Genomic DNA, 25,211 nt, shown 5'->3' with positions numbered 1-25,211 from the left:
GCGGGCCTCTCACTGCTGTGGCCTCTCCCGTTGTGGAGCACAGGCTCCGGACGCGCAAGCTCAGCGGCCACGGCTCACGGGCCCAGCCGCTCCGCGGCACGTGGGATCTTCCCGGACCGGGGCGCGAACGAACCCGCGTCCCCTGCCTCGGCAGGCGGACTCCCAACCACTGCGCCACCAGGGAAGCCCACACTGTGTTTCTTTAAAAAGCAAGCAGTTCACACAGGGCTCAGGGGCAGCAGGGGCTGGCCTCCGGCTCCAGGCTCAGGGGAGTCAAGGCCCTGGGAGCCTCCTGGGAACACCCATTCCTCCTCGACGCCCCTCAGAGAGGCCCGTGGGGTCTGTCTTCAGAGCGAGGGGTCCCACAGACTTGGAGGGTGCTCCAGAACCACCAGTCCCCTCGGCAGAGCAGGAACTGGTGTCCAGTGGGCCCTGGGGCTTGTATTGGAGGACACGGATATGAGCTTCGGGTCAGGGCTGGCGGCAACCCCGTTCCCACCTGGCAAGGGAAGCCCCCAGTGGCTGCCACCAATGCCTGCCATCCACGGGCTGGGGGCTGCCCTGAGCACCGCTGGCCGCCCCGTCCTTGGTAGGTCGTGAAACGCGCCGTGGCGAGCCAGCCAGGCTCCGTGGACGCAGCCGAGAGGGCCGAGAAGTTCCGCCAGAAGTACTGGAACAAGCTGCAGACGCTGCGGCACCAGCCCTTGTGAGTGGCCCGCCTGCTTGCCCTGGCCCAGAGCCCCGAGAGGTGGCCTCTACGGGGACGCGCACTCACGCCCGAGGGCCGAGTCCCTCGAAGTTTTCCAGGAAGCTCTGCGCCCCTCCCCTGGCACACACTCGGGGACGCTCAGCACCCTGCTGGCCTCCTGGGCTTCTCCTGTTGGCGCCTGGACGCCACGAGGACGCCCCTGGGTGGGGAGGGTGCGATGGGCAGTGCAGTCAGCCGTCCAGCCCGCTTAGCCGCCCTCCGCCCGGCTCTGTCTTCAGCGCTTATGGGACCCTGACCGTGCGCAGCCTCCTGGACACGAGGGAGCACTGTTTGAATGAATTCAACTTCCCGGACCCCTACTCCAAGGTGAGCGCCCCCTTCTCGTGGGTGGGCTCATGCTTGCAGGGGGCCGTGGGGAACGGGGCGTCAGTCCCGTCTTGTCCAGCGAGCGGGTGTGCTGGCAGCCCTGACCCCCGGCACTGGCGACAGGCTGCATCCTGGAGCCGCCCTGGTGAGGGTCCATCTCCCAGGAGCGCTGGGCCGCGACCCCTCGGTCGGCAGTACCGGCTGTGGACCGATGCCGGCGCCGCTGTGGCCTCGTCAGCAGCGTGTCCTGGGGGCTCTAACCAGCAGCCGGTGAGGGTGGCGGGCGTGTGGCACTGAGGCCCCCTCTCCTCTTCCTGGCCTCCTGAGCTCGGCCTGGAAACTCAGGAGTTGGTGCCTGAGGATGCCCGTCCTGGCCACGAGCCATCCAGGGCCTGGCTGGTGGCCTGGAGGTGCCGCCCTGGGCTCTTTGACCAGGACGCCGCGTGCCCTGGAGCCGTGGCCGGGGTCCAGAGCCAGCCGACCTCAGCTCCCTGCCACCTCCTCCCTGCCCTCGCACAGGAGTGTCTGGGGTCAGTGGGTCTGGGTCCCGAGGATCTCACGGTCAGGGCCGCAGGCGCCCGTGGGGTGTGGGTCCTCCGCGCTGGGCCACGACGCAGTCACACCTGAGCCTCCGTCCTCAGTGCACACTTCAAACCTGCACCGATACCAGCGTGCCCCCCACGCTTGCTCTCAGCCCATGCTGCTCCGAGTCAGCGCCGCGTTTAGTCTGGCGCGATCTGGGTTTGTCTAGCCTCCCGCAGCGACGCCACACGGGAGGCTCCTGTGGCCTAGGGCAGGCTCACCGTCGGTGCCGTTCTCCACAGCGTCCGGGCGCAGCGCTTTCCTCTCCCTGCTCTGCCGGCCGCCCGGGGGAGGCCGGACCACGTCTTCATCCACGTCTCCCCGCAGGTGAAGCAGAAAGACAACGGCGTGGCGTTAAAATGTTTCCAGAGGGTGATCCGCGCTCTGGACGCCCTGGGCTGGGAGGAGAGGCAGCTGGCCCTGGTGAAAGGGCTCCTGGCCGGCAACGTCTTCGACTGGGGAGCGAAAGCCGTCTCTGAGTAGGTGCCCGCTGTCCTCACGGCCCCCGCAGGCCCGTCCCCTCCCCTCCTCCTTCCAGCTCGGCCTTAGAGCCACAGCCCCGGGGCCTGAACTGACGCCTGGGCCACACGTGGCTCCGGCAGTCCCGGCCTCGGCCGGCCCAGCTTGGCCCTCGAGGAGGTGGCAGAGGGGCCACCGGGGTTCTCGGGGGATGGGGTGCTGCTCGGGGCTTGCTGGGCACGTGTGGTCTCGGGAACGGATGGGACAGGTGCTGGGAGCCAGCCTCGCTGCCCGCACGCGAGAGCAGGCGCGTGGAGGGCTGCAGGTGTGGGCGTTGTCGGCGTGAAACTCCACGCCACGGTGACTGGGTGGGTTGGGCTTAGACGCTCTTGGGTGTTCGGAGTGAATAGGTGCCTCATGAAGTTCAGCGGTGGGCACGCGTCTCCCCGGCCCCCCAGGGGTCCTGTCCCGGGGCCCGCCGTCTGGTCCCTTCCCCGGGGCTCCCGCGCAGGGGCCTTGCTGGGTCACCCAACGTGCGCTTTCGGACCCGGGCACCCGGGACAGCCGTCGCCCCCTCCCTGCCCTCGGCACTGGCTGCCCCTTGGGCGGCACGTTGGGGCGAGGCTGGTGGCTGGTGCTCCCCAGGGGCCTGGCCTGTGGCTGCAGGCACGGAGGCTTCCCCGTGCCACCGCCCCCGTCCTCGAGCCGACGCGGCAGCAGCGACGGGCGACAGCACGCTCGTCCAGCTCAGGAGGGGCTTCGTGGCCCAGGGGAGCGACGGAGGCCAAGGTCCGGGGCTTTGGTGACTTTGTTCTCCCCTCCCCCGTGCAGCGTCCTTGAATCTGACCCCCAGTTTGGGTTTGAGGAGGCGAAGAGGCAGCTGCAAGGTAGGGGCGCCCGGGGCTCCTCCAGGGCCGGGACTCGGGCCGGCGGGGGCAGTCGCACGGCGGCCGCGCGTGCCCGCTGAGCTGGGGGGAGGTGAGGACCGGCTCCCCGGAGAGGCCGGCGGGCAGGTGACCGCGTCCCTGTGTCCCGCAGAGCGGCCCTGGCTCGTGGACTCCTACAGCAAGTGGCTTCAGAGACTGAAGGTACACGGAGCTGTCCCCGCCTCTGTCCTGTGCCCTAGGGGCCCGGGCAGGGCTCACGGGTGGGGAGGTGGCACGGGCCCGCGCGGTGCACCGAGGGCCCCCCGGAGTGTCCCCCTCAGCCCCCCGCCCCGAGCTGCAAGCACGAGCTGGCGTCCCTGCTCCAAGCCTGACTGCGGCGGGACAGCGATGAGGTCACTGGCCTCAGGTCAGAGGTCCTTCGGGCTAGCAGTTCTGGAAGAGGCCGGGGCTGCCCCTGTGCCCCCAGTGCCTGCAGGACCCAGCAGCCCTCGCCCGGCCGTGGGGAGTGGAGTGTGGAGGTGTCTGGAACGCTTGGACGCGCCTGTTCCCAACTGAACGTCCTGGTTTTGTCTTACAGGGGCCCCCTCACAAATGTGCCTTAATTTTCGCAGATAACAGTGGAGTAGACGTCATTTTGGGAGTCTTCCCCTTTGTCAGGGAGCTTCTCTCTAGAGGGACGGAGGTGAGTGTGGAGGGCAGCGTGGCGGGTCCCTTGCCCAGCTCCTGTGCTCGGTGGGGTTGGCGTCGCCCTGGGCCCCTCCATGTGCAGGTAGGTGCCGGGTAGGCAGTGGCACGGCAGGAGCAGAGGAGGAGGCCTGGCCGGTCACATCCTGGGGCTTAGGTCAGCCTGACCGCGGGGCCCTGGGGCCGTCTCCATCCTGCCCCCGAGAGCCGGCTCAGCCGTGAGAGGTCGCCGGAGGCCGTGCTCCTCCGCCGGCAGCCCCAGGTGGGTGGGTGGGTGGCGGGCGGGCAGGCGGGCGAGCCCAGGCTGGCTCGGTACTGCCGGCAGCCGAGGTCCCTAAGGAGCCCGGGCGTCCTGCCGCAGGTCATCCTGGCGTGCAACTCGGGACCCGCCTTGAACGACGTGACCTACAGCGAGTCCCTCATCGTGGCCGAGCGCATCGCGGCCATGGACCCCGTCGTCCGGTAAGCTGGGCAGGAGGCTGGGGCCCGGCGTGGCGAGGCGGGGGCGCAGCGGGGCGGCTTCCTGGGGCGCCGCCTCACGGGTGACGACCCCTGTGCTCGGCAGCTCGGCGCTCAGAGAAGGGAGGCTGCTGCTCATGCAGACTGGCTCCAGCTCCCCGTGTCTCGACCTCAGGTATGTGGCCCCTCTGCCCCCGGGTACCCCTGGTCCCCGGCGGAAGTCAGCTGTGCCAGCCGCAGCCCCCGGGCAGGGTCCAGGCACCTCTTCCCTCGGGACCCTGGGAGGAAGCAGCAGGGGGGCCGTGTCCCCACCTCGGATGATTATCCTTTGGATAATCAGGTCGTCACGCTAGTGCTTTCCACCCTGGGGCTTCTAGAACCTGGAGCGGCCCGTGTGAAGGAGGGCACGTCTGGGCTCTGGGACCATTAGCCTCTCAGTCTGTTCGAGTGCTGATCTCCAGTGTTGACTTAATCCCCTTCCAGGTCCACTATTAACCAACAAGGAGGGACAATAAAAAGCTCTAGAAAGGACTCAGATTCTTTAAAGTTCAAAATACAAAAGTATCATTAAGGCCCAGTTTTCAGAACTGGCTTCCTTGTAGCGACGGGAGCGCAGCTGCCAGGGGTCCCTAAGACCCTGGGCCCCGGGCCCCGGGAGGGCAGCTGCCGGGCTGGCTGTCCGGGGAGCAGGCTGGACCCAGGGCCCACGTAGTTGGGGGGTGCCGAGGGTCGGGGGTCTCCGGCGTTCCCGCCAGTCGCCGCCCTTGGCTGGAGGCAGGGTGTGGCGTCTGCCCCGGGTGCAGCTCAGTGCAGGGTGCCAGGCCCCCCGCCTGCACCCTCCTCACTGCCCCCTTCCTCCCCGAAGCCGCCTGGACAAGGGGCTGGCCGTGCTGGTGCGGGAGCGCGGCGCCGACCTGGTGGTCATCGAGGGCATGGGCCGCGCCGTCCACACCAACTACCACGCGGCCCTGCGCTGTGAGAGCCTCAAGCTGGCCGTCATCAAGAACTCGTGGCTGGCCGAGCGGCTGGGTGGCCGGCTCTTCAGCGTCATCTTCAAGTACGAGGTCCCGGCCGAGTGAGGCGCCACCGCCGCCAGGCTGCTCTGCCCGTCGCCTCAGGAACGTATCTCGACTGCAACGGGGACCCGCGTTCAAATCAGAATATTTATATTGTGCTTCTGTGAGAGAGCCGGCTGCACCCAGGTGTGGGCTCAGCGCTCGTGGCCTCGGGCTTGGTGTTTCTTCAGTGCTGACGTGTTCGTGGTGGGGAGACACGACTTTTGTCCCGTGAGACGTTCTTATTGGAATATATTTAACTGTTAAATAATCTTTTATATATATATACATATATACATATATATATATATATATATATATATAAATATAAATATATACGTATACGCCTCTGACAGGACGCTGAGGTCAGGGCACAGCAAGTAGTTTCCAGAGTGAGAACAGAGCATTTCTGCCTTTGCTATTTGGTGTGAGGGTGGGCAGCCCCCACCCTGGGGGCCCTGCCCACGCCTCCCCCAGGGAGCCCAGCAGTGGGGTCTCTCCCTAGGTGATCTCTAGAACTCTTAGGCCCACCTTGGCCCGTGGGCCATGGCCGCTGCCCTGTCACGTGGCCTCCGGCATCGCTCCCCGGCGTGTCCATCTGGAGAAGGCCTCCCCCTGCGCCCCTGCCCCGCCTGGCCCCGCTACGCACGGGAAGGACAGACAGGCTGCTGAGAGGAGGCCACGGGCTTCGAGGGCCCTCGAGGACTTTCAGGGACTTGGTGGCTGGTCCAGTCCTCTCCTGCTCGGTGCATCTCAGACCACGTGGGTTCTGTCGCCACGGCCTTGAGCCCATGCCCAGAGCCCTGCCTGACGGCAGGCGGGTGGGGGGTTCACTAGGCCCGGTGATGGAGGTGCTGCGAGATGACGGGGGCTCCTCCCCCGCTGGACCGTCCCTCGGGGTGCAGACCTGAGCCTCAGATGCCACATCGCGGCAGGAGAACTGGCCACGGAGCTGCGAGGCCGCCTGTGTGTGCCATCGGTCTCAGGAACGAAGAGCTGCGCGGGGGCCCTGCTGCTGTGCCACCGGGCCCTATGCACTGAGGAAGCCCCACTGCCCAGCACCCAGGTCCCTCACTGCTGGAGCACCCAGCAACGTGAGGACGGGTGGGATGAGGAAGGCCAGCGGGGCTGCCCCTGCAGGGACCTGAGCCCCGCCCTCTTTGCCCAAGACCCCCTCGCACTTGCCCTGCTGGGCCAGGGAAACTGGGGCCCTGCACCCCCTTCCGGGAGGCTGAGCTCAGTGGTCTGGGACCTGCACTGAACCTCAGAGGGTGCTCAACCTGTCCTGCACCACAGCAGCCCCCCCGGGTGACCCATGTGCTGCACCCCACTCCTGGATGGACGAGCCTCAAAGCACTTGCTCTGTCGGCAGAGAGGGCCCTGACCTTCCTGTGAGCAGCCGCCAGGGGCAGCAGGGGGCACAGCCGTCTAGAGGGCATAGGCTAGGCCTATCCAGTGGGTGGTCCCTGTGATCCCCTTTCCGCGAAGGCTCACCCACCTTGACCCCATCACAGCCCCTTGCTACCCCCCCCCCCAAGCCTGCACCCAATCACGGCTCAGCTTCCTGTGGTCGCCTCTATGAGGCCTGGCCTGGCCCCTCTTCTGTCCAGGCCACCCTCTGTCCTCCCATCCCTGGTGGCGGAGCAGCATCGTCCTAGCTGGTCTGGGGCTCCCTGTGCAGGGCATGCCCTGCCCAGACACCCGGGAGGACTCCAGAGGTCCAATCAGCCCAGCTCGGCCTGTGTCATGACGCCTCGCTGGGCCTCCCTCCTGTCAGGCCCTGGCGCTCCCCTGAGGGTCCCTGGACAGGCGGGGGGAGCCTGCGGTGGCCCCACAGTGAGTAGGGCACCAGGGCTCCGAGCACCTGCCCTGCCCTCAGGTACCCCTCTTACGATGCCCTGTCCCTTTCTCAGCTGGGACATAAAGGGTCTGGGCCTCCCAGCAGCTGAGGGCATCCCCTGGGAGGTAACGGAACAAAAGGCAGCACCCACCTGGGGCTGGAGAAGGGCAGACCCCCCCACCCCATATCTTGTGAGCCCTGGCAGATTGCCCCAGGCTGTGTCTTTCCCTGCCCCCCGCCTCCCCTTCACTTCCCCCAAGATTCTAGGAGCCCAGACGCAGTGCCGTGGGGACCCCTCGCTTTCGGGGTTGGGCCACAGCTACCCCAGGCTGAGCTCCCCCAACCAGAGAGGGAGGAGGAGGGCCTTCCCGGTTCTGAGGGGCCTGACTGGTCCTGAGAGGAAAGTGGCACTGGCACAACTGCCCATCCCCCAGGCCTTTGCTGAGTTTGGGCAAGCGGCCGGGGTGGGTCCCTGGCGCCTACGAGGGACACAGCAAGAGACAGACCCCCACAGAGCGCCTGGCGCCCACCAACACCCAGCCTTTCAGGCGCCTTGCCCGGCGCCCACCGTCCCCGGGGCCTCCGACCCTGGATGGTAGGGCTGATCCTGATGCGGGCCCGGGGCTTCCCCGAGCTGAGCCGTGGGTGGGCTGCCCCCAGCCCCTGCCTGTTGTACCAAGAGAGGCCACCCTTGGGGTGGCCTCTGACACCTCAGCTGGCTTCAGTGCAGGCCAGGTGCCCGGGTGGGGAGGGCAGTCAGCTCTCCAGCTTCTCGAGGGAGGGGGCGGCCCTGGTGGTCCTCTGTGCGCAGAGACTCCGGGAGCAACAGCCCCACAGCTGGGGACCCTCTGGCCTGGGGCCCTGCCAGGGCCAATGTCTGCCCCCGATAAGTGGGGTGGGAGAGAGGGAGGGAAAGAACAGGGGTGTGTTCGGGGCTTGTGGCCCTGACCCTGGGCGCGGTCCAGCCAAGCCATCTGCGGGCAGAGGGTGGGGGGGGGGCCATCTTCTGGGTTCCGGCCCCGCGACACCGGGTACGCGGCCACAGAGGGAGCCCACTCGGAGCAAGCGCAAGCGTGTTTATTGGAGCTGTGTTCGGGAGTTTACAAGAGTCTACAACGTCCCCTCCAGAGCAGGGTGTGTGCAGAGCAGGCCAGCAGTCGGGGCGGGGATGGCCACGCTCCAGGCCACTCTGGGCGCCTCGCGTGGTAGGGCGCGGCAGACGTGCGCCCGCACACGCCCCGCAGCCGAAACCAGGGGAAAGTGGAAAAGGACACGGCACCGTTTTCTTATCGTAGAAGCTTTGCCTCTCAAAATTTAAATCTCTCTCTATGTGTACGTGGATCTTAAAAGATCGTGAAAACTCTGCCCTGCCCCAGGGTGGGCCCCTTCCTCCCAGGAGGAGGGGCAGGGCCGAGGGGCACAGCCACACCGGACAGGCGGGCAGCCTCGACTCGAGGGTGGCGGCAGCTCTGCATCCTGAGCAAACGTGGGCCTCGCCCAGCCCTAGGCTGCAGGGAGGGCGGCTCAGAGCCTCAGCAGGCGGCCAGTGGCGGCAGCACCTGACAGCTGGTCGGTGGCGCCCTTGGCGGGGGCCGGCACATCCCCACAGCCCTCTTGGCCCACGCAGCAGGCGCCCTCAGGGGTGCCCCGCTCCTCCTCTGGGGGGCCCCTCGGGCCCTGCAGCCGCTGCTGCCGCTCCTGCCGCTCCTGGGCCCGGCGGGCCAGGCTGGCGATGGCGCGCACACGGCTCCGCCTGCGGGAGGAGGAACGCCGCCCCCCCACCGCCCCCTCCCCAGCCGGGACCTCCGCTGCCCCCTCCCCAGCCGGGCCCCCGCTGGTGGACAACGTGATGCCCCCAGCCTGCTGGAACCCCGTGAGCCTGCGCAGCTGCTCCATCAGGGCGTCCGGCCGTGCCCCCGACCCTGCCGCCGGGGGGGGGGGGGGGGCAACGTCATCCGCAGTCAGGTCCCCGAGGCTCTTGGACTTGGCAGCCACAGTGCAGTCTGGGAGGCCCACCAGGTGGCGGGCCCAGGGTGGCCATGGGGCCAGGGGCGGGGCTGCAGCTCATCAGGCTCCACAGGCAGCTGGCCAGCAGCCTGCAGGTTGGGGTTGGATTTGCTCTTGGTCACAGCAGGCAGGTCCAGGCGGGCGGCCGAGGCCAAGCAGGGCCACAGGGGCAGGCGTCCCGCCGGGGCCCCTGGGAGGCTCTCAAGTCCCAAGCCCAGGCCCTGCAGGGAGAGGTCGACGACCGTGTCACCAGACGACAGGCTGGAGAACGAGGACGCGCTGCCACAGTGTCTGCCGCCTGGCCAGGGGCCACCGTCCACCCAGGGACTCCGAGGGGACCTGCCCCTCGCTCTTGGCCCTTCTGAGCACATGGCCCAGAGCCCGGGGGTGGCCCCTGCCGTCCATCTGGCTACCAGGGGCCCCGTTGCAGGCCCCAGCAGGGCCCCCGCCATGGCACGCCCACTGCCTGCTTTCGGGGGCTGGCTCAGCGTTCCCTTGGCTCCCGGTCCCGAGCTGGAGGGGCCTGGAAGCTCCCAGAGCCGCCCCTGGGGGGCTCGCCGAGCTGGTGCTGGGCCCCGCAGAGCACTGGGGCCCTCCAGGGGCGTGGCTGGGGGAGACAGCCCCCGGCGGTGGGGGGCCAGGACCCCGCGCTGGTTTCCAGGCTGCACAGGGAGGAGATGGGGTGGGCGTCTGCGGGGAGAGGCGGATGCCAGGGGTGCCCGCGGGGCTCCAGGCCCCCCCACGCGCTCACAGCTGCCCCCACCCTGCCCTCCCGCTCCGCTGCTGCCGGGGGAAGAGAGGGGCCCGGGCGCACAGGCAGGGCCCCCCTGGGGCCCCGTTACCTGGCACTCGGCCGCTCTCAGTCCCTGACTAGGAGGCAGCGTAGGGACAGAAAGAAGAGGGTGGTCAGCGCCGGGGCGGGGCCGGCCGTGGACAGACGGGCGCGAGGCGGGCCGGGTACAGAGGGGGCGCGGGAGGGTGGCCCGGCTTCCAGCATGCCCTCCCCGGGCTCGGAGTGCTCCCTGTGACCAGGGGCCACAGGCAGTTCTGTCATGACCAGCCCTGGGGCCGGGGTGGGGGGGTCCAGAGCACAGCTGCTCATACGTGCGTCCCCGGGGCCAAGGGCCACGGTCAAGCTGCTCCCCTCACACTTTGCAAACAGAGGCCTCTACGTCGAGACTCTGAGCCCCGGCCAGGAACCCAGGCCAGACTCCCCAGAGGACTGCGGTGCTGGCCAGGGGCCAGGGGGAGGCAGGAGGAGGGCCTGGAAGCTGCCCCCAGGCCCTGGCGGTCAGGCTGGGCTCCAGAGGCCGCCCTTTGGGCTGCAGGCCTCGGCAAGCGGACCCGGCTCAGACTCCCCGGTCCCCAGCCCGGGGTGAGGACGGCCGCGGCCAGAGCTGCAATCACTTTCCCAGCCCCTGGGGGGCATTGGGGGCCTGTGGGGCAAATCACGGTCAGACAGGGGTCTGGGGGCTGAGGGGCCCATGGGGCCAGCCAGTGGAGCGAGGAAACGAAGGCCAGCGAGCACACAGAGGCCACGGTTCTGGACACGGACGCGCAGCGGGGACGCCAGCCAGGCCATGCGGGGGTAGCGTGGGAGCCACGACGGGGACGCCCCAGAGGAGCGTCTGGGCTTACCGGTGGAGGGCACGGGGGGCTTACTCCTAATCTCCTGCAGCTTCTGAAGGAACAGGGCGTTCATCTCCCTCTGCAGGGCCCCCGCCTGCCTGCGGGCGCCCTCGGGCCAGCAGGGGGTCCCCTCGGGGCTGCCCGGGCTGCTGGAGTCTGAGGACACGAAGCCGCGGCCGCCCGGCCCCGGCTGCCGGGACCCAGGGCCCTTGGGGGCCCCTCTGCTTCTCCCGGAGGCAGTGTGGGGCGCCCCCAGCGAGCCCGCCCAGGCGCGGGGCTGCTGGCTGATGGCCGCGTGCCTGCTCTCGGGCCCTGGGCTGGGCAGCTGCCCCCTCCGCAGGCCCTCGGCGTCCTCGCCGGCGCAGGAGCCCACCACGCACTTCATGCAGGTGGTGGCCATCCTGGCAGACCCAGGGCCCTCGGGGGCCCGCAGAGGCCGCACCTGCACCGGGCTCCTTTCCACCGGTGCCTTACCTCGAGGGCTGCGGCTGCCCAGCTCCTCCAGGGCCGGGGCCTCGGGAGTGGGGCCGGGGCTGGAAGGTGCCGCGTCGCTGGCCTCCCCCTCAGAGCCCAGGTCCTGCGGGCCCAGGACCAGCTCTGGGGAGGCCTTGCGGCCTGGCTTCTGACTCTTGGTTGGGGCGCTGGCCGTGCGCCGCAGGAGCCGCTGGCTAACAGAGAGCCGGGGCGGGGGCCGCCCAGCAGCATGACTGTCCAGGGAGCCGGGCTTTGGGCCTCGGAGGAACAGGCCTTTTAGGCCCAGAGCCTGCTTGACCTGCAAGAGAAGGAGATACATAGCCGACAGCTGGGCACCGGGGGCCGGAGACTGCCCAGCCCTGTCCAGCTGTGCTCCGGAGGCCGTGGCCCGGGAGAGCCTGCTGCGGCCCGACGGGCCTGCTCGCTTGGGGCACCACTCAGGGCTGTGTGTAAGGAGGACGGTCTCCAGGGAGGCTCTACCAGGGGCGGCGGAGGCTGTGGCCTCAGCACAGCGTGGACGGCGCCTGCCTGCACCAGGGTGGAGGGAGTGGGCACTGGCAGAGGGTCTGTGGCTCTCAGGGCAGGTGGCCAGGGAGTGCTGGAGCGGGGAGGCCCCCCCAGGGTCTCCCAAGCAGAGACCTGGACCCCAGCCCTGTGCCCAGCGCACTCTTCACCCCTCCAGCCCCTGGGGCCCCAGCTCTGGCAGGGCAGACTGGCACGGGGCCCCCAGGGTGGCCCTGGTGTGGAGAGCAAGACGGGGTGTGAACCAGACGGAGCATCGGTCCCGCCCGCCCCCAGGCGCCACGGCCAAGGAAGCAAGCACAGCCAGGTGCAGCCCCACGGTCGGCTCACCCATGCTCCTGCCCGGCCCTCTCCCCTGGAGGTGCTGCCTCTTCCGGGGAGCCTTTCCAGATGCCTGCCAGGCAGTCCTTCCCAGACGGCCGGGCCCGGGAGGCCCCTACAAAGCCTCTCCCCGCAGCCTCCCGGCCTGAGGACGGCAGCCAGGGTCCCCAGGACCGGCTGGCACGTGCCTGGGTCAACACCGGAGAGGCCGGCAGGGTCCTCACATGCAGAGACCCTGGAGACAGCCACAGTCCCCGCGACACGGGGGCACGTCTGGGCAGAGGCGTTAGTGGCCAGCACTTGAATCAGCTGTCTGATTCAAGATCCCAAATCCAGAGCAATTTGGTCAAAGTTGGCTAGAAGGTCCAGAATTCAAGCTCGGAGCTCCTGGTCCCTGGGATCTACCCTGCCCCCCACCCCCACCCCCCCCTCCACTTCAGAATATGGCACCCCGCCCAGCCGGCCAAGCGTTAAGTGATGTGCTTATCCTCAAGAGCAGCTCCGGGTGTCTTTTTAATGTAGAGAAAACCAAGTAAGGTGACAGTTTAAGGAGAAAAAAATATATAGAATACCAGAAAAGCCGTTTACCCGGAGAATTTTTTTCTCCCCATTTTTGTTTTGTTTTTACTCGGTGACACAATTTTTAGTTTTATTTCCTGATAGCAAAAGGAAAAAAACCCAACCCTCAAAAAGGCCAAGGCCCCGTCCCCCTGTTGTTGGTGATTTGTCTTTCTGATAGGTTGAAAATTGTGTAATAAACTTGATGACACTGTCAATCTTTTATACTGCATTGTATTTTTTTTCCTTTTGTAACAAAATATTTTTAAATAATAAATGGGGTGTGAGCTGTTTCACGGATTCTGCATTGAATAGATTTGTTGAGGTGTCTGGGACATGGGTGCGGGCTGATGTAGAGGCTTTGGGAGGGGTGTGAATCCCTGAGTTCTCAGCTGGAATTGCACGGTGGGCGTGTGTAGTGCGTGTGGTACTACTCCTAGGAGACCTCGTGTGAACCTTTGGAGGTGCCCCTTGAGGTTTAGCTTTTTTCCTTAGCCATCTAAACAGCCTAGTTAATTCCAAGTCATGGGATCTCCCCTGCCCCCCACCCCCCCCCCCCCCCGTCCCCCTCCAGCACTGGGCGTGGAAGCACAGACAGATCAGAGGGGCACACAGGCAGGCGGAGCGCAGAGGGAAGGGTGGGGAGAGGGAGAGGGCACGGGTACTGGAAGGGCCGGCAGCTAGAGGACCGGACACAGGGAGGCGCAGGGCAGGGCGGGGGGTGGGGGAGGTGCAGGAGTTGGAAAGGCCAAGGGTAGGAGGAGATGGGCCAGACCTCGGGGCGGACACACAGGAGGCCTGGCTGAGGTCCTGGACCTGCCTCGTAAATGCTGCTCTGTGCCTGAGGATGGCCCAGGGGACCCGGAACCACGTCCCAACCCATGTCACATGAGCTGACAGTCTCCAAAATGCTACCAGGAATTCACGGATGCTAACAGGGTGGCCTGAGCATGCAGGTGGGGGGCGGGCAGGCCACGCCGCCCCCGTGCTGGGGTACCTTCGAGCTCCTAACAGGGTCGTGCTTCTAAAAGTAGACTTTGGACATACAGAAGCCCACTGCAAGACCAAAGAGACAGAGTGAGGCCGTGAGACACGAACAGCGGGCGTGGAGCGCGGAGACGGAGACACAGGACCGACAGGGTGACCACGGACGCACAACGGAGCTGGGAGGCCTGCGGGGCCTCCATCAGCAGCACCCAGGGCCGAGGAACACGGTAGGAGAGAGACGGTTAGTGCCGGAAGCCACGTGGACCCCCGTGTGTGCCTGACAGACCACCGCGTGCAGCCTTGCTAGGCCCCAAACTTAGAACCAGGGACCCCTGGGCTCTGCAGACTGGGGAGGTCGGAGTGAGACCCCATCCTGGGGCGAATGTACCGGGAGCAGGTGAGGGATGGGGCAAAGCCAGGCAGACGCCTTCGAGGAGGGACAGAGAGCCAGGGGACCCCAAGCAGTAGAAGGGGAGGCTCAGGAGAGACGGGAGGGGCCAGGGCTGCCCAGGAAGGGCCATGGCTTCCATATGCTGGTGGCCACACTGGCCCCGGGACATAGAGGCGCGCCCGGGGGCCCCGCCACTCATTTCGTGGATGGAGACACAGGCCCGTCAAGGTAAGCACTAGGCCTCATGGCCCCAGGGACAGAGATGGGGTGGGGCTGGGGCATGGGGCTGGGGCATGGGGCTGGGGCACCCCTTCCCAACAGCAAGTGACCTTGCAGGTGGCACTCACCTTACCACTAATGTCACTGACGGCCACGTGGACAAAGATGGAGGCCTCTTCCATTCCCTCCAGGTACACGTGCCGATAGCCTGAAACAGCCGGGGTCATGCTCACCACGGCTCCTACCCACCCACGTCCCCCGCACTCTACTTAAAGGTCCCAAAGCCCTGAGTACAACCTGTGAGCCCGGTCCTGGGGCTGCTACCTCCTCCAGAAAGCCTGCCAGGATGGCTCTCGCCTGCAGAGCAACCATCTTCTGGGGGCTAAGGGGCTCCGCAGCTGGTGCTACCCTCCCCCACCCTGACCACAAAGTGCCGTGGCCTTGAACCCTCCTCCTCAGCTCCCTCGGTATCCCCAGGCCCACCCGTGGCAGAAGGCGACTCGCAGGAGGAAGCTGAGCCCCACCCTGTCCTGGCGTCCTCTGCTGGCCTGTGGGGGACACGCTACGGGGGGCACTGGCCCAGGGCTCTGCCCTCCCCCACCCCCACTGGCCCCCAGCCCACCTGGCATCATGCTGCTGAAGGCCAGCGTCCTCTGGCCTATGAAGTCACGCCCAATGGGGTCATGGTCCCAGACGAGGAAGCGCACCAGCGCTATCTCAGGCATGTGCACCGTGAACACCAGGGTCTCCTCCCACATGGGGTTGAATCCTGGAGGCCACCAGGAGGAGGTGTCTGTCACCTTTGCCCCACCCCCACCTCTCAGACAGGCCAGTCCCGTCCACACCACAGCTCCAGCCTGGAGGCCACATGGGCCCACACCCTCTCCCAGCACCTCCTCCTGGGCTGGCCACCGGCTGAAAGAAGCAACAGCGGAAGGCCAGGCGGCTGTCACTGGGCGTACAGCCGAGGGGGCATCCTGGACAGTTATGCGGGTCACAGGCGGTGGCCCTCACCCTTCCCTTCCCGGTCAGACTGGTGTCAGCAGCACAGGAGCTGTGACGGGGCCTCAGGGCACAGGCCGGCCTCTGGGCGCCCCCGGCCCTCCCGCGTCCTCACCGTTGTCGTCCACCACGCGCGTCTGCTCCTTGCTGCAGTCCACGGGAAGCCCAATGACCTCCACCTCCACGAAGGGGTCGATGATCTGGCACACAGTGCAGGGTGGCACCGGGGCCTGGGCCAACAGCCCGGCCCTCCCTGGCCCCCCAGGCCCTCCCTCCTACCTCCCCTCGGTCCCCCAGCATGGAGTCCCGCGGCTTGGGGAGCTGCTGTCCACTGATGATCCGAAGCACCAGCTGCTTCTTGAGCTGACCGGGCAAAGGGTCCTCGGAGTTGGGGTTGAAGACGCCTGAGGGGGGCCAGGGTGAGACTGAGCGGGCAGGGCAAACCCACCACCGGCTCCCGGGGCAGCCCCAGTGCATCCACTCCCACCTCCACCCCATCCACTGGATGGGAGCCCCGGTTGCGGGAGGGGGAGGGGAGGCAGCCTTCCAGGGCAGGGGTGGGCGCCGGGGGCCGTAGGCCGGTCGCCTCTGCGGCCTCCCCATGATGTGGGCCCAGCTCGCGCCTCCCACAGGTGGACCACGGGGGCTCAGTGCGAGGCCACACCGCCTCTGGGTGGGGGGCCGGGTGCCTGGGGACAGGGTCCAGGGTGGGGGGCCTGGGGCTGCGCACGTCGATAACTCGAAGAGGCCACTGCAGATAAACGCTGCACAGCACGAGCCGAGAGGCACGTGGGAGGACTGGTTCGGGTTACGACGGGAAGAAACCCACAAGTCATTTTCAGCACATCGGGGAGAAAACTGAGGTGACCGAGAAGGGAGGAAGTGCCGGGCAGACCTCACCCAAGGGTGCCGCGCCCGGGGACCCTCGCGCTGGGGCAGCGTGGGGAGGCGCCGCAGATGCCCGGCAGGTGGCGGCGCTTCCCTGTGCCCCAGCCTGACCCGCCAGGTGGCCTCGCCGTGGCCGCCCCCTGCCACCCCCGTGCAGCAGCCCCCACCCCCGTGTCCCCGTCCTGGGGCCACAGCCTCACCCTGGCACATGCACTGGGGCTTGAGCACGTAGCCACAGCTGCCGTTGGCACTGAACTTGGCCCGGTTCAGCTGGAGCATCCGCCCCTCCGACTGGTAGTTCAGGGCGACTGTGGGGAAGGATGTGAGGTGGCTGGCTCAGCGCCCAGCCCGTGTGTCCCGCCCCACCGCTTCCTGTGAGCCCACGTCCACTACGTGAGCAGGGGCCCTGGGGCTCACGTCGGGCACAACCAGGGCCGTGGGTCCCGGCAGGACTTCCCGCAGAGCCGGCACAGCGGCCCCGCGCACCTGAGGAGCCTGGATGTGCACCTGTGTCTTTCCCACCTTGCCCTGGGGTCCTAAGGCCCCCGCCCCAGCGGCCCCCACCCCGGTGCCATCCTGGTGAAGTTGGCTGGATGCCGCGAACGTTCTCCAGAGCCAAGGGCGAGCAGAGAGGCTGCGGAGACCCCAGCTGCACCCCCTCAGCAGCCCGGCCGCCCCAGGCCCGGCACCCACCCATCTGGCAGCCGGTGTTCCAGAAGGGCTGAGGGTTGTAGTTGCTGGAATCCACTCGGTAGGAGGAGGGGTAGATGCGGGAGAGCTGGTGCTGGTTGAATCGCAGGTACTGGGCCGGCTTCTGCTGCAGGATCTGCTGGGCCTTGGTCTCGCTGAAGGAAGACACCTGCCAGCTGGATGCCACTGCCGGGTGAGACGGGCGGCGTCAGGGCACCGGGTCGGCCACCCCCCCAGGGCCCCGACTCCCCCCCCCAGGGGCCCCTCACCCTCCATCTCCACGTCGTGGATGCCCACAGACTTGGTGTATTTGACCAGGTCCGAGAGGGCCCGGGACAGCTTCACGGTCTTCTTCTGCCGGGCGGCCCTGCGGGAGGGCTGGGGTCAGGACCTGGGTCGCACGCCTCCCTGTTCAGCCTCCGGGGAGCGTCCCTCAGGCGTCCACCACGCCCCCGTGTTCCAGGCGTCGGGACATGCGGCGGACGTGCTGAGAGGTGGCACTGGGGGAGGGGGCAGTGGCCGACCGTGACAGCTGCTACAGAAACGAGCACGGGGACCCGCGCTGGCCAGTCTGGGCCCGCACCCCGGGGTCCCTGCCCTGGGCCCCCACGGCCGCTCCCCACCATGCGGGTCCCTGAGCCTGCGCGTCTGATGCCGACTGTTGCCAGGACAACGGTCTCAGCGCGTGCTGCCGCGCTGCCTCTCAGGGGCCCGGCATGGAGGCAGGGCACTGACCCTCGGCTCTGGCTGCCCTGGGAGTCCGGGCCCTCGTCCGCCTCCTCCACGCTGGCCGCTTTCTTCAGCTTGCCACTCTTTTTCTGTGCAGAACCAGGGCAGAGTCGGGACTGCTGGAGCGCCAGGCTCAGCCGGGCCGTCTGCAGAGGCCAGGACGCTGCGACGGAAGGGCCTGCAGCCCTGGGGTCCCGGCGCCCACCCTGCAGCCGGGCCTGCCCCCTCCTCTGCAGTGCCCTGCTTGGCCCGGGCCCTGGGTGACCTGCACTCCGGGCGTCGACCAGCGTGGACCAGGGGAGGGCCATCGAGGCAACCTGCTCCATCCGGCCCCGACCAGGGCCTCAGGAATCCCAGAGGCCCCCGGTCCTGGAGGAGACCCCCCAACTCCGGCTGGCGCACGTGGGGGCAGGGAGCCCGCCTGGGAGCCCGCCTGGGAGCCCGGCGGACCTTGCCCTTCGAGAAGCTGCCCGCGAGGAGCCGGCTGTTCTGTCTGCTGGTTCTGGCCTCCTCGGCCTGGGAGGAGAGACAGACAGCGGGGCTGGGGTGAGCCCGGCCTCAGACCTGGGCTGGGATGGGCAGCTCCCCCCAGAGGCCCCAGGCCGCCTTCCTGGCAGGGAGGGAGCTGCGAGGGGCGTGGAGGATGTGGGGAGCCGGGCCCCAGGCTGCTGGGAGCAGAGGCCTGAGAACAGTGCTCGCTCGCACGCCCGTATCAGCTCCCCACCATGTGCCATTCGACACTCCTCAAGTGCCTAGTCTTGATTTTTTCCCATGGATGGTGACGGCCTAATAAATGCCGCTTGTGTGTCCGGAACATTCCTCGGCGTGCCCGCTTAGGTAATCCTCACACGGGGATCCCGCAGCTCAGGAGTCCCCGCCTGCTTCTTGCAGCGGCAAAGCTATTACCTACGTAGACAGTCCCCTGGGCTGTGGCCTTTTGCCGTTACCGTTTGCACTCGGGGCTACGGTGACCCTCCTGAGGCTGCAGGACCAGCTTCTTTGCTGCTGTTTACAGAACATGCGCGTTGGCGGCTCCCCTCCTGCCCCCACCCAAGGGGCCCCCGGTCCTGGCGGCACCCCGGCCTGTCCCTCCCCGCTCTGGGGCCGAGGCACAAAGCTCTCATCCATCCTGAAGCTCAGTCACACCTCTGGAGAGGCTGGGAGTCTGTGCCAGCGTCTCCGAGGTCCCTCGTCACAGCCGTCACCAGCCGCCCCCTAGCCCCTTCCACAGATGCCCCCCCGCCCCCGAACTCTCCCAACTTTGCTCAGGACGTGCCCACCAGGGCGGGAGCCAGCTTCGCAGCCGAGGTTCCCTGTCAAGGGGGGGCTTCAGCCACGGGCACACACATCTGCACACGCACTCTGCGTGCACCCCCACGTGAGCTTGTGCGCACCCCCCTGTGGGCGCCCCTGCGCGCACACGCCTCCCTCGGCCATGCCCCTGCCTGGCTCGCTGGCCTCACCCAGAAAATGAGGAGAACCCCTCAGATCTGGGCTCCGGCCCCCGAGTGGGAGATGAGAGGCCCCCCAGGCCCGGCCAAGGAGGGCAGAGGGGTAGAGACAACCACGGGGCCATCCCCAACCCCCTCCTCCGCCCCCTGGGGAGTGCTGTCTCCCACCCGCTGGCTGGCTGCCCGGAGGGGCGCTGGTCCAGAGCCCAAGGTGCAGCAACGGAGGCGCTCAGAAAACCCGCGAGCTGGCAGAGGGCGGGAAGCCGTGTTCATGGTGTGTCAGGAGCCGGCGGGGTTGATGCACCCCTTGGCTCTTTACACCCCGTGGTCACCCAGCACACGAGCACCCCTGAACCTGGCCACAAGCGCGGAGAGGCGCCTGCTGGCCCAGATCCTGGAAAAGTGCTGCGGCCACAGCCAGAATCTGCTGTCACCCACCCCCACCGCGCGCACCCCAAGCTCAGCACGGGAGGCAGCACCCGCGTGCCGTCCTCGGGGGGTGTGGGAAGCCCCTCCCACCAGGACACAGCACCTGATGAGCCTCGTGCCACTGGGGTCTGCAGGGCCCACCGGCACCCTCCTGGCCCCAGCTGCCCCGCCCATCACAGCCCGCGCAGGGCGCCGGCTTTCGTGCCACTCGGCTGATGTGGCCACATCTCCAGTGTTTACCGGCCCCTCCAGACGGCCCCACAACTGCTCAGCCGCACTGGCCCGGCCCCCATATGCTTCACGTCCGCCTTGACGGCCCCCACACTGTTCTCCCACAGAGGAACCTCCCAGAGCTCAGCGGCCCTTCCCTATGCGGCTGGAGGGCCTCCGGGCAGGGGAGTGCCCAGGACTCACTCGGCTCCGAGAGCCTGGAGCCCCTCCCTGTCACCACCAGACCCCCCAGGCCACTCCCAGGTCCTCTTCTGCAAGGAGCTGCAGGTGCCCTGGGGGCTGCCAGCCCAGTTCCTGCCCACAGGCAGGGAGGGTGTGGGCTAGAGGAGCTGTCCACAGGCCTCCAGGGGACAGGCTGTCAGCCACACAAACAGGGCAGCCACTCCCTGGCCATCTGCCTGTGACAGGGTGACAGCTGTGGGTCCCTCATGGTGAGAATTGGAACAGCCAGGTGTGAGCTCCTGGAGGACCCGGGGTGGAGATGTACACCAGGGGCAGTGTGTGTGGATGCATGCAGGGGTGTGTGTGTGTGCGCGCGTGCAGGGGTGTGCAGGTGTGCTGTGTGTGCAGGTTGTGTGTGCGCAGGTGTATGTGGCCGGGTTGGGGGGGGCAGGTGTGTGTGTGCGTGCAGGTAGGTGTGCGTGTGTGTGTGCAGGTGTGTGTATGTGGCCAGGTTTGGGGGGCAGGTGTGTGTGCGCGTGCAGGTAGGTGGGCGTGTGTGTGTGCAAGTGTGTGTATGTGGCCAGGTTGGGGGGGCAGGGGTGTGTGCGCGTGCAGGTAGGTGGGCGTGTGTGTGTGCAAGTGTGTGTATGTGGCCAGGTTGGGGGGGCAGGGGTGTGTGCGCGTGCAGGTAGGTGGGCGTGTGTGTGTGCAAGTGTGTGTATGTGGCCAGGTTGGGGGGGCAGGGGTGTGTGCGCGTGCAGGTAGGTGGGCGTGTGTGTGTGCAAGTGTGTGTATGTGGCCAGGTTGGGGGGGCAGGGGTGTGTGCGCGTGCAGGTAGGTGGGCGTGTGTGTGTGCAAGTGTGTGTATGTGGCCAGGTTGGGGGGGCAGGGGTGTGTGCGCGTGCAGGTAGGTGGGCGTGTGTGTGTGCAAGTGTGTGTATGTGGCCAGGTTGGGGGGGCAGGGGTGTGTGCGCGTGCAGGTAGGTGGGCGTGTGTGTGTGCAAGTGTGTGTATGTGGCCAGGTTGGGGGGGCAGGGGTGTGTGCGCGTGCAGGTAGGTGGGCGTGTGTGTGTGCAAGTGTGTGTATGTGGCCAGGTTGGGGGGGCAGGGGTGTGTGCGCGTGCAGGTAGGTGGGCGTGTGTGTGTGCAAGTGTGTGTATGTGGCCAGGTTGGGGGGGCAGGGGTGTGTGCGCGTGCAGGTAGGTGGGCGTGTGTGTGTGCAAGTGTGTGTATGTGGCCAGGTTGGGGGGGCAGGGGTGTGTGCGCGTGCAGGTAGGTGGGCGTGTGTGTGTGCAAGTGTGTGTATGTGGCCAGGTTGGGGGGGCAGGGGTGTGTGCGCGTGCAGGTAGGTGGGCGTGTGTGTGTGCAAGTGTGTGTATGTGGCCAGGTTGGGGGGGCAGGGGTGTGTGCGCGTGCAGGTAGGTGGGCGTGTGTGTGTGCAAGTGTGTGTATGTGGCCAGGTTGGGGGGGCAGGGGTGTGTGCGCGTGCAGGTAGGTGGGCGTGTGTGTGTGCAAGTGTGTGTATGTGGCCAGGTTGGGGGGGCAGGGGTGTGTGCGCGTGCAGGTAGGTGGGCGTGTGTGTGTGCAAGTGTGTGTATGTGGCCAGGTTGGGGGGGCAGGGGTGTGTGCGCGTGCAGGTAGGTGGGCGTGTGTGTGTGCAAGTGTGTGTATGTGGCCAGGTTGGGGGGGCAGGGGTGTGTGCGCGTGCAGGTAGGTGGGCGTGTGTGTGTGCAAGTGTGTGTATGTGGCCAGGTGGGGGGGGGCAGGTGTGTGTGTGCATGCAGGGAGGTGTGCGTGTGTGTGTGCAGGTGTGTGTGGTCAGGTTGGAGGGGCAGGTGTGTGTGCGTGCAGGTGTGTGTGTGTGCGTGCAGGTGTGTGTGTGCGTGCAGGTAGGTGTGCGTGTGTGCGCGCAGGTGTGTGTATGTGGCCAGATTGGGGGGGGCAGGTGTGTGTGCGTGCAGGTGTGCGTGTGCAGCTCTGCAGAAACCTCACGCTCTGGCCCCTCTCCCAGCTGCAGGCCGACCCCGCCTGCCTCGGGGGTCTCACCCTTTTGGCGTCTGCCGTGTGCCCGAGCTGGCCGGGCGGGGACAGCGTGGACGCGGTGAGGTCACTGGGGTCTTCACGGTCCCGGATCTTCGCCTCCTTCATTAGGGAATCCAGTTTCTTCTTGGCAATGTTTTCCACACGCTTCAGATTGGTGGAGGCCTGCAAGAGGCGGACGGCCAGCCCCTCGGCCTCGGTCCCCAGCTCGCGGGCAGCAGCGGGGACAGCGTCCAGTCTCGGGCAGGGCCAGCACCACTTCAGGCTCACCCCACGTGAGCTCCAGCTCACGCCTGGAGCTGGCCCCAGGCTCGCTCCTACATCGCGTTGCTGTGCGCCCCGGCATGTGATTCGTCCCGGGGCCTCAGGCAGTGCCGTGCAGGCCCTGAGCCCAGGCCCATCTGATTCTAACACCTGTCTCCTTCAGGTGCACGATGCTGCCCGCCAGACCAAGTGGACCGCTCACCGGGCACCCGGCGGCCACTCTGGGCTCTGAGAGCCGCTCAGCAGCTCAGGATCTGGGAACCCGCCACCAGCCACCGTGCGCCTCAAGGAGATGGATGGGGTGGGGACAGCACCCAGCGTGGCCCTGACCAACCTGGACCCTCCAGGCAGGGCCTGGGCCTTGGGCATCTGGGCACCCCCGTGCCCAGCCAGGCGGGACTGGGTGCAAGGTGGCCACCACAGACAGAGTGTTTACTATCACCCCTGGCCAGGCAGGGAAATGTGCAAACCCACCCAGAGCGGGAGGAATCCACTGCCTCAGGGCTTTCTAAAACAATTAGCCAGCCGCACAATTATTCTCCCATCCGATGGCCCCTCAGGGAGAAATAATACCTTGGCGGTACCCAGAAGAGGGAAGACGCTAATTAGAGAGTCCCTCCACCCCCCCCCCCGCCTGCCCCGTGGCTGCTCAAAGCCCTTGTGGACTCCTCAGCCTCCCAGCATTGCCCCTGGTCCCAGCGACTCTCTGAGAAGAGGTGACAGCCGCTAGCTGGGAACTCGGGGTTCGTGTCCTGTGTGGAGGGGTGGTTAGGGGAGTGCCCCACTGGCCCAGGGCGAGTGCATGCCCAGCAGCCTGGCAGCTTTGCAAATCACCCTCAGAATCTGCCCCATGCCCCTCTGTCCCTGCCACCTCCCTTCTACAACAAGGCTTGAGCTGGCTGTTCAGGTCTGCAGCTCCCCCGGCCCCCAAAGCCCCCCACTCCCACTCACATCCCCGTTGAGGAGCTTGCAGTCATCATCGATCTCGTCTGCACTGTCCTCATCAGACACCTCGCCCTCCTCAGCATCCTCGCTGATGCTGGCTGGGAGCTTCTTGCCCTGGGGGAGGAGGTGGACCTTGGCAGGGGCCCTGGGGGAAGTGCTGGGGGGCCGGCACCCGCAGGAGCAGCAGCAAAGCATAGGAGCCTTTCCCAAGCTTGCTTGTGGCTCTCAGGCTGGGGGCAGGGCCAGCCCACCCATCCTTGCGGCAGCGGTGTGGGAGGGACATGCCCGGGTGTGCATGCCAAAGGCCCCAAGTTGATTGACCGCCACGGTGAGATGGAGGCCAGGTCAGGGGCAGGGCTTGCCCTGTGGCCCCTCAAATCTATCATAGATGCTGCAGAACCCCAGCCTGTCTGGAGCAGGGCCTTGCCCTTGACCTGACTGCAGGTTAGAGGTCGGAGGTCAGAGGCTCAGCAGGACGCTGGCCCCAGGAGGGGTAGGCAGGGGCTCACCTTCACCAGGATCTTGCCCTTGAGCATCTGTGGAGAGGGTAGCATGGTGGCATCCTCACTGCTTACTGATGACAAGTCCAGCTTGTCCCCAAGGATGTCGGTCAGATACTGGGCCATCTTCTTCTGCTGGACGACACTGCAGTGGTTCTCGATGGACAGGATCACTGGATACCTGTGGCCCCAAGAGGGGAGGAGCAGAATGAGGCCAGGGGAAGGCTAGGTCTCACCTGTGCAGGCCTGCAGGCCACCTGCACCACTGAATGAGGAGGAGTCTTCACAGGAGCCCAGGATAGACGGGGCTGCCAGCCACTCTGGGAGGGGGCCCACCAATGGCTTTCCAAAGCAAGTGAGTGTGGGGGAAAGGAGCTGGGAGACCTTAGGGATGGGTAGAGCAGGCATGAAATTTTTCTCCCAATAAGAAAATAACAAAGGCAATTAGAAAATCCAGGAAAAACAAAAGGAAACGTTCAAGCAAGTCACGGTTTGAAAATGACGTGGGGGACCTCCCTGGTGGTCCAGGGTTAGGGCTCTGCACTTGCACTGCAGGGAGCCCAGGGTTAGGGTTAGTCCCCCTCTGGTGGGGGAACTAATATCCCACAAGCCACACAGCACGGCCAAAAAGAAATGGCGTGGACTACACCGAGGTGCAATGTGGAGCAAAGGATAGACTGTGAGAGAGATAATCCCATTCACCGAGATACGGCAGACGCTGTCCTGTGCGCGGCCCTGGGGCCCAATAAGGAGGGACACATAGCCTGGTACACACCATCAGGGGAACATCATTATTACCTACGTGCTGCAGAATGGGGAGTGCAGCGTGTGGATTTTCATGATAAGTTCTTCAGTTGTTTGATTTATTTCTTTGGTCATGTGCACATCTACTTGGATTGTTGCCAAAAGGCAACATAATCCTTTTAGAAAATGTAAATGACCCAGACCTAGAAGTCATAAACTAGAGCAAGAGGTGGGTGAGTCCTGCCATGTGAGAGGCACGGCCTGGGGCAAAGGTCCTCCCCTCCCCATTTCCCAGTCAGGGGACCGAGGCCTGGGGGAGGACCTTGTGCCCACAGAGATTATGCTGGCATGGGAGGTGCAAGCCCCGTCCTGAGACCCCAGCAGGCCCCTGGCTCCTTGGCAGCTACAGGAGACCTGTGTGTCCCAGCCCCCCTGCCCTGAGACGCCCCCTCACCTGCAATTCCAGAGGCCAGAAGGCCCTGCAGAGGTCCCTCACTCCCACTCCCTTCCAAGACAGAGCCTGTGCCAGGTCTTCCCGGAGGGGCACCTCTGTTTCTACCTCTTAAATCAGTCTCGCTTCCCCTCCCGCCTCCTTCACTCTCACCTGGGAGCCTCACTGAGCTGAGACTCGAGGGTAACAGTGTGGGGAGGCCGTCTTCTATTCCCAGAAACTAAACTGGATTTTGTTCAACAGTGTCTCTAGCCGTTCTGAGTGACAGCAAGTTGAGTCTGGACACAGAGTAACTTCTTAAGGGCAATTAGTGCCGGAGCCACCACTGTGAAAGGCCTCTGACACCAGGTGTCTGTGGCCCGGGGCCGCCGACACACACACCCTGCCTGGCCCAGCTTTTGCTCCTGCGTCCACCGCCTTCCCTCTCCTCTGCCCCTGCCCCTCGTCCTCAACAAGAAACCAGCCGCCAAAATGTTGCACTGCTCCGCAGAAAGGATGTACAGGAGGGGCGGGATGAGGTCCTTGAGCCCCTCCCC

At 66.4% G+C, this 25,211-nt stretch overlaps 2 protein-coding genes across 2 annotated transcripts in view; one reads left to right on the top strand and one right to left on the bottom strand.

Moving 5' to 3' along the window:
* Nucleotides 1–5,597, top strand: part of PANK4 (pantothenate kinase 4 (inactive)) — a 16,408-nt gene extending 10,811 nt beyond the window's left edge. Inside the window, exons 11-19 of the mRNA XM_007448945.1 lie at nucleotides 594–706; nucleotides 988–1,075; nucleotides 1,985–2,136; nucleotides 2,948–3,003; nucleotides 3,155–3,204; nucleotides 3,581–3,685; nucleotides 4,049–4,149; nucleotides 4,253–4,321; nucleotides 5,012–5,597. Of these exons, the coding sequence (XP_007449007.1) occupies nucleotides 594–706; nucleotides 988–1,075; nucleotides 1,985–2,136; nucleotides 2,948–3,003; nucleotides 3,155–3,204; nucleotides 3,581–3,685; nucleotides 4,049–4,149; nucleotides 4,253–4,321; nucleotides 5,012–5,225 (948 nt within the window). The 3' untranslated portion in view covers nucleotides 5,226–5,597. The remainder of the gene's footprint in view (nucleotides 1–593; nucleotides 707–987; nucleotides 1,076–1,984; nucleotides 2,137–2,947; nucleotides 3,004–3,154; nucleotides 3,205–3,580; nucleotides 3,686–4,048; nucleotides 4,150–4,252; nucleotides 4,322–5,011) is intronic.
* Nucleotides 5,598–8,565: 2,968 nt separating this feature from the next.
* The window catches only part of PLCH2 (phospholipase C eta 2), a 27,610-nt gene continuing 10,964 nt past the window's right edge, over nucleotides 8,566–25,211 (bottom strand). The window contains 18 exon segments of the mRNA XM_007448976.1: nucleotides 8,566–9,092; nucleotides 9,095–9,317; nucleotides 9,352–9,738; nucleotides 9,920–10,110; nucleotides 10,221–10,484; nucleotides 10,579–11,449; nucleotides 14,278–14,357; nucleotides 14,772–14,918; nucleotides 15,267–15,351; nucleotides 15,431–15,555; nucleotides 16,240–16,347; nucleotides 16,733–16,915; nucleotides 16,999–17,096; nucleotides 17,465–17,547; nucleotides 17,909–17,960; nucleotides 21,755–21,936; nucleotides 22,987–23,094; nucleotides 23,490–23,661. Coding sequence (XP_007449038.1) covers nucleotides 8,566–9,092; nucleotides 9,095–9,317; nucleotides 9,352–9,738; nucleotides 9,920–10,110; nucleotides 10,221–10,484; nucleotides 10,579–11,449; nucleotides 14,278–14,357; nucleotides 14,772–14,918; nucleotides 15,267–15,351; nucleotides 15,431–15,555; nucleotides 16,240–16,347; nucleotides 16,733–16,915; nucleotides 16,999–17,096; nucleotides 17,465–17,547; nucleotides 17,909–17,960; nucleotides 21,755–21,936; nucleotides 22,987–23,094; nucleotides 23,490–23,661 — 3,886 coding nt within the window.

Source organism: Lipotes vexillifer, unplaced genomic scaffold, assembly GCF_000442215.2.
Source record: "Lipotes vexillifer unplaced genomic scaffold, Lipotes_vexillifer_v1.1 scaffold835, whole genome shotgun sequence".
NCBI lineage: Eukaryota > Metazoa > Chordata > Mammalia > Artiodactyla > Lipotidae > Lipotes > Lipotes vexillifer.
This window is presented reverse-complemented; position numbering and strand designations above follow the sequence as displayed.